Source organism: Mycteria americana, chromosome 25 (genome assembly GCF_035582795.1).
Source record: "Mycteria americana isolate JAX WOST 10 ecotype Jacksonville Zoo and Gardens chromosome 25, USCA_MyAme_1.0, whole genome shotgun sequence".
Classification (NCBI taxonomy): domain Eukaryota; kingdom Metazoa; phylum Chordata; class Aves; order Ciconiiformes; family Ciconiidae; genus Mycteria; species Mycteria americana.
The window spans coordinates 1,532,594-1,545,773 of NC_134389.1; the positions used below are offsets into that span (position 1 = coordinate 1,532,594).

At 68.7% G+C, this 13,180-nt stretch overlaps 1 protein-coding gene and 1 non-coding gene across 2 annotated transcripts; both read right to left on the reverse strand.

Annotated features, from left to right (window-relative positions):
* Positions 1-522: 522 nt before the first annotated feature.
* Positions 523-11,962, reverse strand: NPR1 (natriuretic peptide receptor 1). Its single transcript, XM_075525119.1, has 21 exons — positions 11,281-11,962; positions 10,084-10,283; positions 9,634-9,747; positions 8,801-8,936; positions 8,557-8,648; positions 8,338-8,473; positions 8,164-8,248; positions 7,936-8,056; positions 7,789-7,863; positions 7,640-7,717; positions 7,422-7,526; positions 6,482-6,553; positions 6,237-6,396; positions 5,986-6,141; positions 4,410-4,578; positions 4,181-4,327; positions 3,300-3,492; positions 2,989-3,163; positions 1,838-1,936; positions 1,656-1,747; positions 523-802 (listed from the first exon to the last, which is right to left on the reverse strand). Exons 1-21 carry the CDS (start codon positions 11,960-11,962, stop codon positions 740-742), a joined length of 3,150 nt encoding a protein of 1,049 aa, XP_075381234.1. The 3' UTR covers positions 523-739.
* A 1,023-nt stretch (positions 11,963-12,985) lies between these two features.
* TRNAM-CAU (transfer RNA methionine (anticodon CAU)) lies at positions 12,986-13,057 on the reverse strand. The gene has a single exon. It is a non-coding gene; the product is annotated as a tRNA-Met (tRNA).
* Positions 13,058-13,180: the final 123 nt, after the last annotated feature.

Sequence of the window (13,180 nt, forward strand, 5' to 3'; positions counted from 1 at the left end):
GGTCGGGCACCCGCGGGTCTCCCGGACTCCACTCGGGAACCTCGAGGCCCCCCCGGGGCGCGCATCGCCGGGCCCCCCCCACGCCCCCCCCTTGGGCAGCCCCCCCAGTCCCCTGCCCTCGGGACCCCCCAGCCCCCTGCCCCGCGCTGCCTCGCACAGCCGCCCCGTCCCGGCTCCTCTGGCCTCGCAGAGCCCCCCTGAAACGACCCCCCCACAACCCCCCCCCTTCTCGCAAAGCCCCCCGGAGCCCCCCCCTCCTTGCAGGGGGCTTGGGCCGCTGTGAGGCTGCTGCCGCTCGGGGAGACCCCCGGGACCACCCAATGCCCCGCTGGGACCAGGGTGCATGGGGACACCCGATGTGGGGTGCAGGGGGACCCCACCGAGACCCACGGCGAGCGCGTACACACCAGCTTTATTACAAAAATTAGAGCTCTAGTGACCCCCGCCCGGGGTCCGGGGGTGTCCCCGTCCCCCCATGGCCCCCCATGTCCCCCCACCGGCCTCGGCCCCGCTCCTCTGCCGGTGCCCGTGCCAGGGTCAGGCCACGGGGCTGCTCGGGGATGGGGGTGTCCCGTCCCCCCCGGGAACAGTTTGGGGTTCGGCTTGGGGAGCACGGTGAAGCCGGGGGGTGCTCCCAGCCCCCAGCCGCTGGCGGTGCCCCCCGCCTGGCCCCGGCCCGGGGGGGCCCTTGGCGGCGGTGCCGGAATGGCCCCGCGGGCCCCGGGTGCCGCTGGAGGGGTCAGCCCCGGGTGCTGCCCCCGCGCTCCCCCAGCAGCCAGTACGTCCTCAGCTTGCCCTTGCCCTGCGGAGAGGGGGGCGGGGTGAAGGGGTGCAGGGGGGGCCCATGGCCCCAGGGGTTGGGGTGCAGGGGGGGCCCAGTGCCCCAAGGGTTTGGGGTGCAGAGAGTGCCCATTGCCCCAGGGTTTGGGGTGCAGGGGGGGCCCGTTGCCCCAAGGATTGGGGTGCAGGGGGGGCCCATTGCCCCAAGGATTGGGGTGCGGGAGGTGCCCATTGCCCCAGGGGTTGGGGTGCAGGGGGTGCCCATTGCTCCAGGGGTTTGGGGTGCAGGGGGGGCCCATTGCCCCAGGGGTTGGGGTGCAGGGGGTGCCCATTGCTCCAGGGGTTTGGGGTGCAGGGGGGGCCCATTGCCCCAGGGGTTGGGGTGCAGGGGGGGCCCATTGCCCCAAGGGTTGGGGTGCAGAGGGTGTCCATTGCCCCAGGGGTTGGGGTGCAGGGGGGGCCCATTGCCACAGGGTTTGGGGTGCAGGGGGGGCCCATTGCCCCAAGGGTTGGGGTGCGGGAGGTGCCCGTTGCCCCAGGGGTTGGGGTGCAGGGGGGGCCCATTGCCCCAAGGGTTTGGGGTGCAGGGGGTGCCCATTGCCCCAAGGATTGGGGTGCAGGGGGGGCCCATTGCCACAGGGGTTGGGGTGCGGGAGGTGCCCATTGCCCCAGGGGTTGGGGTGCAGGGGGGGCCCATTGCCCCAAGGGTTGGGGTGCGGGAGGTGCCCATTGCCCCAAGGGTTGGGGTGCAGGGGGGGCCCATTGCTCCAGCGGGGCTGCGGGATGAGGATGCAGAGGGGGGACCCAGCTGGGGGGACCCCACTGGGGCAGCCAGCGGGGGGCTGGGGCTGTTGGGGGGCTGTTGGGGGGCTCACCTTCATCTCCACGTCACCCCGCAGCTCCAGCTCGAAGCAACCGAATTCCTCCAGCACGGCCTTGGTCACCGCCGAGATGTGGATCTTCAGGGCTGGCGGGAGGCAGCCCCGTCAGCACCCATGGGTGCCCAGCCCAGACACGGCCCCGTCAGCACCCACGGGTGCCCAGCCCAGCCCCTCACCTTCCCCGTTGGACTCCATGCGCGAGGCGGTGTTCACCGTGTCCCCGAAGAGGCAGTACCGGGGCATTTTGAGACCCACGACGCCGGCGCAGACGGGTCCTGTGGGACACCCAGTGAGCCCCCCCCCCGGCAGCCCCCGCGCCCCGGCCCGGCCCCCCTTGCTGGGGACTCCCCTCCCAGCCCTGGTGGCCCCACTGTCCCCTGGGTGCCAGTGTCCCCTCCCCTGTCCCTGGGGTCAATGGGGGGGCTGGGTGCCCTGTCCCCCCCATCCCTGCTGGTCCATGTGAGTGCCGTGTCCCCCCACCCCACAGAGCCGTGGGGGTGCCATGTCCCCTCACCCATGAACCCATGTGGGTGCCATGTCCCCATCCCCACTGAGCCATAGGGTGCCATGTCCCCATCCCTGCTGACCCACGTGGGTGCCATGTCCCTGTCCCCGCTGACCCACATGGGTGCCATGTCCCCATCCCCATCCCTGCTGACCCACGTGGGTGCCATGTCCCTGTCCCCATCCCCGCTGACCCGTATGGCTGCCATGTCCCTGTCCTCATCCCAGCTGACCCACGTGGGTGCCATGTCCCTGTCCCCGTCCCTGCTGACCCATGTGGGTGCCATGTCCCCATCCCTGCTGACCCACGTGGGTGCCATGTCCCCATGCCTGCTGACCCACGTGGGTGCCATGTCCCTGTCCCCATCCCTGCTGACCCATGGGGGTGCCATGTCCCCATCCCCATCCCTGCTGACCCACATGGGTGCCATGTCCCTGTCCCCATCCCTGCTGACCCATGGGGGTGCCATGTCCCCATCCCCATCCCTGCTGACCCACATGGGTGCCATGTCCCCATCCCCATCCCTGCTGATCCATGGGGGTGCCATGTCCCTGTCCCCATCCCTGCTGACCCACGTGGGTGCCATGTCCCCATCCCTGCTGACCCATGTGGGTGTCATGTCCCTGTCCCCACTGACCCACGTGGGTGCCATGTCCCCATCCCCATCCCTGCTGACCCACGTGGGTGCCAGTTGCCGTGTCCCCATCCTCACTGACCCATGGGATGTCCCCGTCCCCCGCTGACCCACCTGGGTGCCATGTCCCCGCCCCTGTCCCCGTCCCTGCTGACCCATACGGATGCCTCGTCCCCGTCCCCGCTGACCCGTGTGGATGCCGATGCGCAGCTTGAGCTGCTGCTGCGGCCGGTGGCGGATGCGGAAGGAGCGGACGGCGTCCAGCAGCGCCAGGGCCATGCGGGCCACCTCACGGGCGTGCAGCTTCCCGTTGCGCACCGGCAGCCCCGACACCACCATGTAGGCGTCCCCGATTGTCTCCACCTGGGTACGGGGGGACACGGGCCACTGCTGGGGACACGCCGTGGGCGCGACACCCCGGCTCTGGGGTGTCCAGCGTGACCGCCGCGTCCGGGATGATGGTGCACGCGTGTTCGGGCGTGCGCACGCGTGTCCTCACCTTGTAGACATCGAAGTTGTCGATGATGGCGTCGAAGCAGGTGTAGAGGTCGTTGAGCAGCGTCACCACCTGCATGGGGGTGCTCTCGGCCGACAGCGCCGTGAAGCCCACGATGTCGCTGAAGTAGATGGTGACGCTGTCGAAGGCCTCCGCCTGCACCGTCTCCCCCCGCTTCAGCTGCTCTGCCACCGAGCTGGGGGTGCAGGGGGTGGGTGAGGGGGGGGGGGGGGCACAGCCCCCCAACCCCTCCTGGGGGCACGGCCTCCCCGGCCTCCAGCCGTGCCGGGGGGGTCCTTGGGGTCTCCAGCCCTCTGAAGACCCCCCAGCCCTGAGCCATAACGGGGGGACGGGGTTGTCCCTCGCCCCTCCGAGGACCCCCACCCCCAAACTGTGCTGGGGGTCTGGGGTCATCCCTGGCCCCTTTAGCCACCCCAAACCCCAAAGAGCCATGGTGGGGGTCCTTGGGGCCTTCAGCCCTCCAAGCACCCTCAGCCCTAAACCACGCCGGGGGGGTCCCCAGCCCCTTCAGGCACCCCGAGCCATGCAGCAGTTTGGGGAGGGGTCCCCAGTTCCTCCAAACACCTCCAGCCCAAAGCCACGTGGGGGTCCTTGGGGTCCCCAGCCCCTCCAAGCATCCCCAGCCCCAAGCAACATGGGGGTCCTTGGGGTCCTCAGGGGGTCCCCAGCCCCTCCAAACACCCCCAGCACCAAGCCATGTGGGCGTCCTCGGTGTCCCCAGCCCCTCCGAGCATGCCCAGCCATGCAGGGCATCCACGGGGGACCCCAGCCCGGGGCGGGCAGGAGATGCTGGTGTGGTGCCCCGGGGTGCCCCGGGTTGGGTGGGGGGTGCACAGAGGGCCGGGGTCCCCCCCGGTGCTCACTGGGGCAGGATCTGGTAGAGAAGAGCCTCAGCCTTGCGCTTCTCCTCCAGGTAGGCTTGGGTTCGCTCCTCCACCAGCTCCTCCAGGTTGTTGGCGTACTGCTCCATGCGCGACAGCAGGTTGTCCAGGATGTTGCTGCTGCTCTCCCTGCGGGCAGGGGGTGAGCACCCACCTGGGGACCCTTTTCGGGGTCATCCGTCACCCACGGGGCTGGGGGAGGCAGAGGTACCTGTTGAACTTGCGGAGCTGGACCTTGATCTGGTTGAAGTCGGGGCGCTCCAGGACGTCCTCGGCCCAGCAGTGCTGCATCAGCTGGCCCAGCTCCTCCATGTGGCACCCCACGTTGGCCGAGGGGCGGAAGCTGGGACGCTCCCCGCTCTTCACCCGCTCAATGATCTCTGCGGGGTCAAGCACCCATCAGCGAGTCCAAACACCCATCAGCAGGTCCAAGCATCCATCAGTAGGTCCAACCGCCCATCAGCAGGTCCAAGCATCCATCAGTAGGTCCAACCGCCCATCAGCAGGTCCAAGCATCCATCAGCAGGTCCAACCGCCCATCAGCAGGTCCAAGCATCCATCAGCAGGTCCAACCGCCCATCAGCAGGTCCAAGCATCCATCAGTAGGTCCAACCTCCCATCAGCAGGTCCAAGCATCCATCAGCAGGTCCAACCTCCCATCAGCAGGTCCAAGCACCCATCAGCAGGTCCAAGCACCCATCAGCGGTTCCAAGCACCCATCACAGCATGTCCAAGCACCCATCAAGTAAGGCCAACCACGCATCAGCTGGTCCAAGAACCATCAGCTGGTTCAAGCACCCACCAGCAGGTCCAGCCACCCACCAGTGGGTCCAACCACCCATCAGCGATGTCAACCACCCATCAGCAGGTCCAAGAACCCATCACAGAAGGTCCAACCACCCATCAGTGGGGGCCAAGCACCCATCACAGCAGGTCTAAGCACCCATCAGTAGGGTCAAGCACCCATCAGCTGGTCCAACAACCCATCAGCAGGGCTAAGCACCCATCAGCTGGTCCAAGCACCCATCAGCTGGTCCAAGCACCCATCACAGCAGGTCCAAGCACCCATCAGTGGGGCCAAGAACCCATCCGCAGGTCCAAGCACCCTTCAGCTGGTCCAATAACCCATCAGCAGGTCCAAGAACCCACCACAGCAGGTCCAACAACCCATCAGCAAGGCTAAACACCCATCATAGCAGGGCTAAGCACCCATCAGCTGGTCCAACACCCATCAGCAGGGCCAAGCACCCATCAGCTGGTCCAAGCACCCATCAGCTGGTCCAACCACCCATCACAGCAGGTCCAAGCACCCATCAGCTGGTCCAAGCATCCATCAGCTGGTCCAACCACCCATCACAGCAGGTCCAAGCACCCATCAGTGGGGCCAAGAACCCATCCACAGGTCCAAGCACCCTTCAGCTGGTCCAATAACCCATCAGCAGGTCCAAGAACCCACCACAGCAGGTCCAACAACCCATCAGCAAGGCTAAACACCCATCACAGCAGGTCCAAGCACCCATCAGCTGGTCCAAGCATCCATCAGCTGGTCCAACCACCCATCACAGCAGGTCCAAGCACCCATCAGCTGGTCCAAGCATCCATCAGCTGGTCCAACCACCCATCACAGCAGGTCCAAGCACCCATCAGCTGGTCCAAGCACCCATCAGCTGGTCCAACCACCCATCACAGCAGGTCCAAGCACCCATCATCTGGTCCAAGCACCCATCAGCTGGTCCAAGCACCCATCAACAGGTCCCTGGCACCATCACCCCAGCATTCCTGCTCACCTTTGGGGCTCAGGTCCAGCCCCTCCACGTAGAAGACGCCGTTGCGCAGGGCGATCTCTTGCAGGATGATGCCGAAACTGTAAATGTCGCCCTTCTGCGTGCCGCGGGCTGGCGGCGACTCCATCCGCAGCAGCTCGGGCGCCGTCCACAGCTTCTCTGTGGAACCAGGGAGGGGGCTCAGGCCAGGCAGGGACCCCGGGCAGGGGCTCCTCCGGGTGGGGGAGGGGGTTAAGGACGGGCACGGGGCTCACTGGCGAAGAGCGCGTGGGAGTCCTCGCCGTCGGGGGCCACGCGGAAGCTCTCCAGCCCGTAGTCTGTGATCTTCAGCACGAAGCGGCTGTCCACCACGCAGTTGGAGGACTTGAGGTTCCCGTGAGAGACGATCACCCCGTTGTGCAGGAACTGCATCCCCTGGCAGGGCAGAGAGCGGTGGGACCTGGTTGTGTCCCCCCCGCCCCCCCTCCATGGGAACGGGGGGTGGGAACCGGCTCGTTACCTTGACGATGTCATGGGTGAGGGAATAGCGGAACATCCAGTCCAACGTGATGCTCTCGTTCTCCAGGATGTCCTGGGGACGTGAGGGTCACGTTACTGTCCCCCCACCACGGACAGTCCCGAGGGATGGGGGACAGCATCCATCTGCCCGCTGCGGTCGGCTCCCTCCCACCCCGGGCACTGGCAGAGCCGCTCTGGGCAGCCCTGACGCTGGGTGATGGGCACCGGGCAGCCCCGACGTGGGGTGATGGGCACCGGGCAGCCCCAACGTTGGGTGATGGGCACCGGGCAGCCCTGATGCTGGGTGATGGGCACCGGGCAGCCCCAACATTGGGTGATGGGCACTGGGCAGCCCCGACGTTGGGTGATGGGCACTGGGCAGCCCTGATGCTGGGTGATGGGCACCGGGCAGCCCCAACGTTGGGTGATAGGCACCGTGCAGCCCCGACGCTGGGTGATGGGCACCGGGCAGCCCCAACGTTGGGTGATGGGCACTGGGCAGCCCCAGTGTTGGGTGATGGGCACCGGGCAGCCCCAACGTTGGGTGATGGGCACTGGGCAGCCCCAGTGTTGGGTGATGGGCACCGGGCAGCCCCAACCTTGGGTGATGGGCACTGGGCAGCCCCGACGTTGGGTGATGGGCACCGGGCAGCCCCGACGTTGGGTGATGGGCACCGGGCAGCCCTGATGCTGGGTGATGGGCACCGGGCAGCCCCAACGTTGGGTGATGGGCACCGGGCAGCCCCGACGCTGGGTGATGGGCACTGGGCAGCCCCGACGCTGGGTGATGGGCACTGGGCAGCCCTGATGCTGGGTGATGGGCACCGTGCAGCCCCAACGTTGGGTGATGGGCACCGGGCAGCCCCGATGCCAGGTGATGGGCACTGGAGGGAGGGGCTCCAGCCCCAGATGGCTGCTGGGAGCTGGCACCCTGCCGGTACCTGGAGGCTCCCCCGCGGGCAGTACTCGGTCAGGATGCAGATGTTCGGGGGGTCGGTGCAGGCGCCGATGAAGCGCGTCAGATGCTCGTTTTGGACATCCCGCATCTAAGGTGGAGCAGGGTGTGGGACCGGGCTCACGCCACGTCCCACCCCACCCCGGGGACACCGGACTGGGCACCCCTATCCCACCGCACGGCGCCGAGCCGGGGTCCACCTACGTGCTTCAGCTCGAACAAGACCTTGCGCGTCAGCTCGATGCGCTTGCGGTTGAGGTGCTTCACGGCCACGAGGTTCCCCTGGGGAGACACGGGGTGATGGGTGCCCGGCAGGGTGGTGGGTGCCCATCCCCGCTCCCACACCCCCGTACCTTGTAATACGCCGTCTTGGCGTAGACCTGGAACTGCCCCTCCGCGGTCATCAGCGAGCCGTAGTTGGAGCCCCTCTGCGGGAAGGGACGTGGGGTGAGCCCGGTCCCCGTCCCCGCAGCAGGGCTGGGGACGGGATGGGTGCTCACCAGGGAGAGGGTGAGCTTGCTGCCCGCGCTCCGGAGGTGTTTCTCCAGGCTGCTCATCTGCACGTCCTCCCAGCGGATACGCCACAGCTCGGCCGCCAGCTCCTTCTCCAGCTGCAGCTTCCTGCGCCGAGAGGGCAGGGTGAGACCCCCCCCCCCACGCGTGTCCCCCCGCCTCCGGGGACAGCGACGCAGCCTCGGGGTCACCCTCCCCGACCCTGGCACCCCCACCTGTAGATGAAGAAGGAGGTGACGGTGATGGCCAGGAGGATCAGGCTGACCACGAGGGACAGGACCTCCAGGGTGGACAGGTTGGCTGCACAGCGAGAGGAGGGTGGTGAGGGGCTGGCGGGTGCCCGAGGTGGGGGTCTTGTGTCGTGTCACCCCCCCCCCAACACCACTCACCTTTGCGGCACAGCGGGTTGCTGTTATCGAAGCCACAGGGGGGGACGTCGGAGGGGACCGTGTTCCCCGGCCAGTGGATCTCACGCCCCGGCACCATTTGGATCTTCTTGGTGGTGCCGTTGTAGTTGGCCACGATCTTGGAGGGGGGGGGGCAAGAAATGGGTGGGAGGAGGCCCCCAGCCGCCCCGTGGGACCGGCTGCCCCTGTGCCGGGGCTCACCTGGAAGTCCCCTCGCGTGGGGTCCATGTCCCACAGGGAGTAGTCGCTCTCCCGGTCCCCGTTCTCGTCGATCTTCAGGAAGCCGGTGACGCCTGGGGACAAAGGATGAGGGGTTGGGGGGGATTCTGGGGACCCCAGCCCATGGGTGGGGGCTCCGATCCCCAAATATCATCCTGGGAGTGGGGCAGGCGGGTGCAGCACCCAGCCGGGACGGGGACAGGGACGGGACGGAGATGGGGCTCACCGTAGAAGGTGCGGTTCCACATCTGGCGGGTGATGGCGGAGGCGTTGGTGACGGAGCCGCCCCGCGCCAGCGTCTCGTTGACGGCCTGGGCGTAGAGCAGCACCCCGTCGTGGAAGGCGGCCGCGATGAAGTTCATCTGGGGGCACAGAGGTGGCTCGGGGACAGGGCGCAGCTGGGGGTCCCTGTCCCCTCATCCCCAGCAGCCACAGGTCATCCCGCAGCTCCTTGTCCCCAGCAGCCTTGGCTCCATCCTGTGTCCCTGGCTCCATCCCATGTCCCCTTGTCCCTTTGTCCCCAGCTCCAGCCCATGTCACCTTGTCCCCAGCTCCACCCCATGTCACCTTGTCGCCAGCTCCATCCTGTGTCCCCTTGTCCCCAGCTCCATCCCGTGTCCCCCAGCAGCCCCAGCTCCACCCCATGTCACCTTGTCGCCAGCTCCATCCCATGTCCCCTTGTCCCCAGCTCCATCCCATGTCCCTCAGCAGCCCCAGCTCCATCCCGTGTCCCCTTGTCCCCAGCTCCATCCCATGTCCCCTTGTCCCCAGCTCCATCCCATGTCCCTCAGCAGCCCCAGCTCCATCCCGTGTCCCCTTGTCCCTTTGTCCCCAGCTCCACCCCATGTCCCCTTATCCTCAGCTCCACCCCATGTCCCCTTGTCCCCAGCTCCACCCCATGTCCCCCAGCAGCCCCAGCTCCATCCCGTGTCCCCTTGTCCCCAGCTCCATCCCGTGTCCCCAGCTCCACCCCATATCCCCGGGCAGCCCCACCTCCCTCCTGTGCCCCCGCAGCCCCGTGCCCCCCAGCTTTCCCAGCTCCATCCCCCCGTGTCCCACCAAGCCGTCCTTCATGGAGAAGTTGAAGTGGGCCAGCGCCTCCTCCTTCAGCCGAGCCAGGAAGGGCCGGTACTCGGGGTTTTCGGGCTCCTTGTAGGTGATGATGGTGACGGCCTGGGACGGGGGAGAGCGGCTGGCAGCGGGGCTGGCTGGACCCCCCCGGGGACGGGGACCCTGCCCGGTCCCCTCAGGGACGGGGGTCGCAGGCTGCGGGCAGGGGCTGCCTGCCTCTCTGCCGCGCCTATTAATAGCGTCTGCTCCAGGCAGCGCCGGAGCCGGGACCTGGGGCCGTTAACCTCATTTCCTTCCTCCTCCGCGGCTGCCGAGCGGCGGGAAGCAAGTGGGGGGAGACAGGGGCTGCCCCGCCAGCTCCGGCACCCACCGCAGCCCCGCTCCCCGCGCCGGGGTGCGCGCACGCGGGCGGGTGCCCGCGCGGAGCCCCGGGCTCACCTCGAAGGCTTGCCGGGCGCTGGCGTCGTGGCGGTCCCCCCGCTTCCAGGGCCGCTGGGGCTCGGGGAAGCGGCTGCCCTGCAGGCTGGCCCCGAAGATGTCGATGTAGAAGAAGGCGTAGTCGCCGCGGGTCAGCCCTTCGCGCCCCGCCTGCAGCATCAGCTCCCGCAGCGTCTCCGGGGCGCAGCACACGTAGACGACTGCGCGGGGCGAGATGGTTCGCGGCGCCCCAAGACCCCGCGTCCGCGGGGGGACCGCAAGACCCCAGCCCGGCATCCCGAGGGGTCCCCGGTTAACGCGCGATGCGGGAGGGGACGCGTGCCGGGTCGTGCCGCCGAGCGGGTGGAGGGAGGCCGAGCGGGCTGCCGGGTAGCGGGGGGTCCTGAACCCCGCTGCCTGCCCCCCCGTGCCCTGCCCGCCTCTGCCCTCCACCGCGGGCGCCAGGCCGAGGTTTCCTGTTTTCCCGACTCGTTTCCTCCTCCCTGCGGCCCAGATTGCCGGCAGAGATTGATTCTCGGCGGCGTGGTGACCCCGGTGGGTGCCACCCGCCCCACCGCCACGGTCCCCTTTGGCACAGGGTCGCCGTGCCAGTGCCGTCCCACGAGGGCACGGCCGTGCCACCCACCAGGACCGCGGGGCACCAAGACGGCACCTGCCGAGGCTAAGCAGCAAGATGGCGAGGCCGGGGATGGCCAGACGCCACCCACCCGGTGCCGGCCCCGCCGGCACCCGCTCTCCTGGTGCCACCCAGGATGGCTCCGACCGGAGCAGCTGGCAGGGACGGGGACGGGAACGGAGCCAGCCCGGGCCACCGGGACGGAGGGGAGCGGGGCAGGCGGCCGCGCTCAGCAGCTCCCGGTGGGGCACGGCGCGGGGCGGGGGGCCGGGGCGGCCGGGGCGTGGGGCCGGGGCAGCACACGCGTGTGCAGTCACGCAGCACGCCCGTGCGCGGCCGTGCAGAGCCGTGCTCACCCGTGCAGAGCCGTGCACACCCAGGCACAGCCGTGCTCACCCGTGGACTGCCACGAACACCCGTGCGCAGCCGTGTACAGCCGGGCGCACCCGTGTACGCCCGCGTGGAGCCGTGCCCACCCGTGCACCACACCGGCATCCCCCCCCCACGGCCCCGTCCTCTCTCCCCGTGCCGGTGCCCGGCGATACCCCCCCGCCGGTGTGCGTCCCCCCCCCGGCACTCACTGCGTCCCTTGTGCTTGATCTCCTGGATGATGAAGGAGAAGTTGCCGCCGTCGCGGAAGACGACGTCCATGACGGTGAGGTTGCGCAGGGTGGGCAGCTGGACGTACAGCCCCTCGGCGGCGAAGAAGTACGGCCGGTCGTCCACCTTCTCGTCCCAGTAAACCAGTAAAGCCCGCCGGGTCCAGTTGAAACGACGATGGAGCTGCACGCCCAGTTCACCCAGTTTGCGGTGACTGGGACCGGCGCGGGTGGTCAACCCGAATTGCTCTCGCTTGTCGTCGAAGCCGTGGGCTTCGGCACCCGCCGTCACTAGTGGAAGCCGCCAGTGGCTCGTAAACCGGGCAACCGGCGCTGCCGTATAGACGCAACCGGGTCCCAAAAACGCGGCGGGGTGATGAGCGAGCCGTAGGTCGACGGCGGCCAACGGCGCGGCCATTTCGGAGCAAACACCGTGTCGATCTTCGCTGCTACCGAAAACCCATCGTAGGGTAAAACCGGGTAATAAATCGGGCCGGGCGTTAACAGCGGCGGCGGCTAAACGCACCGCCGGTCCCACTCGTGGCCAAGCCCACGGGTAGGTGAGGTTGCGTTCGGGTAACACCACCGCTAAAGTCAGCGCGGTTGTCCCCGTCGTCGCCGCCACCGTCACCGCGCCGCAGAGCACGGCCAGCACCGCCAGCATCGCCCACGGAGAGTGGCTTTCCCCCCCCCCCGCGGCGGGGCTGAGCCCTTCCTTCCCCCCCCCCCCCCCCCCCCCGTGACACAAAGGGCCGTTATCATCCACACCGAGCTTAACTCTTTCCTTCCCACTCCCACGGCATCCACCGGGATGGAGGATGGGGCCGCCCGGTGGTGGGTGTGGATATCCCCACCCGTGGGAAGTGGGGTGGTGGGATGACGCCGGGAGCGGGTGGCCGCGGTACCCCGCGACGCGCCGGGACACGCCGTACGGCGTGTCCCGGCGCGTCGCGGGGTACCGCGGCCACCCGGGTTCTCCCCCCCCCGCCACCCCCCCCCGCGACACGATCGCCCGTGTGGGGCTGAGACTTGGCAAACTCATCAGCGGAAACACCCTGCGGCCCCGGACCCCGTCCCCACGGAGCCCCCCCGCCCCGCTGGGCTTCGGGCGGTCCCGGAGGGGGGGGGGGGTCCGTGGGGGGCTCGGGCACCTCTCCCCCCTGTGTCCCGTCCCCCCCCGTGGGAGCTTCTGCCCCGCGTCCCGGTCACGGCAGCCGCGGGGGAACGGGGAGGTTACAGATGCCGCTGCGGGGGGCTGCGCTGCTCCCAGGGCCACGCGTGGTTCCGGGGACACGCACAGCGCTTGGTGCCAAGCGTGGTTGCAGAGCCACGCGTGGCTCCCGGGGACACGCGCGGCGCCCCCGCCCCGGGACATGCACAGCCCTCCGGGGACACGCTCGGCTCCCGGGGACGTGCACAACGCTCGGGAACACGCGTGAGACTCCCGCCCCGGGACACGCACAGCGCTGCGGGGACACGCGCGGCTCCCGGGGACACGCGTGATCCCGGCCGTTCCGGGAAGCTCCCGATACACTGTGCCCCGCCGTGCCGGACAAGGCTGCAGCGGCTCAGTCTCGTCGGGGAGGAGCATTAGGGAGCGCCAGAGGCGGCGGCAAAAATTAAAGTAATTAATTAAAGTGTTAATGAAGAAAATAACGTCACGCGGAGGGCGGTTAAAAAAGCTCGCTAGCAGAGGATGGTTTCGATCCATCGACCTCTGGGTTATGGGCCCAGCACGCTTCCGCTGCGCCACTCTGCTGCTTGGGCTAAGCTGTCTATCGGCGCTATACGTACCCATTCAGCCTGTGCGCATGCGCACTGAGCTCACCAGCCACTCCATTCATGAACTTCGTACCCCCTCCAGCGGCCGCCCGCCGCCCAG

Coding starts and splice junctions, on each gene's coding strand:
- NPR1 (XM_075525119.1), bottom strand. CDS start 11,962: ATGCTGGCGGTGCTGGCCGTGCTCTGCGGCGCGGTGACGGTGGCGGCG. Junction 8,649..8,800: donor GTGGAACCGCACCTTCTACG/GTGAGCCCCATC, acceptor CTTTGTCCCCAG/GCGTCACCGGCTTCCTGAAG. Junction 803..1,655: donor GGGGTGACGTGGAGATGAAG/GTGAGCCCCCCA, acceptor CCCTCTCCGCAG/GGCAAGGGCAAGCTGAGGAC.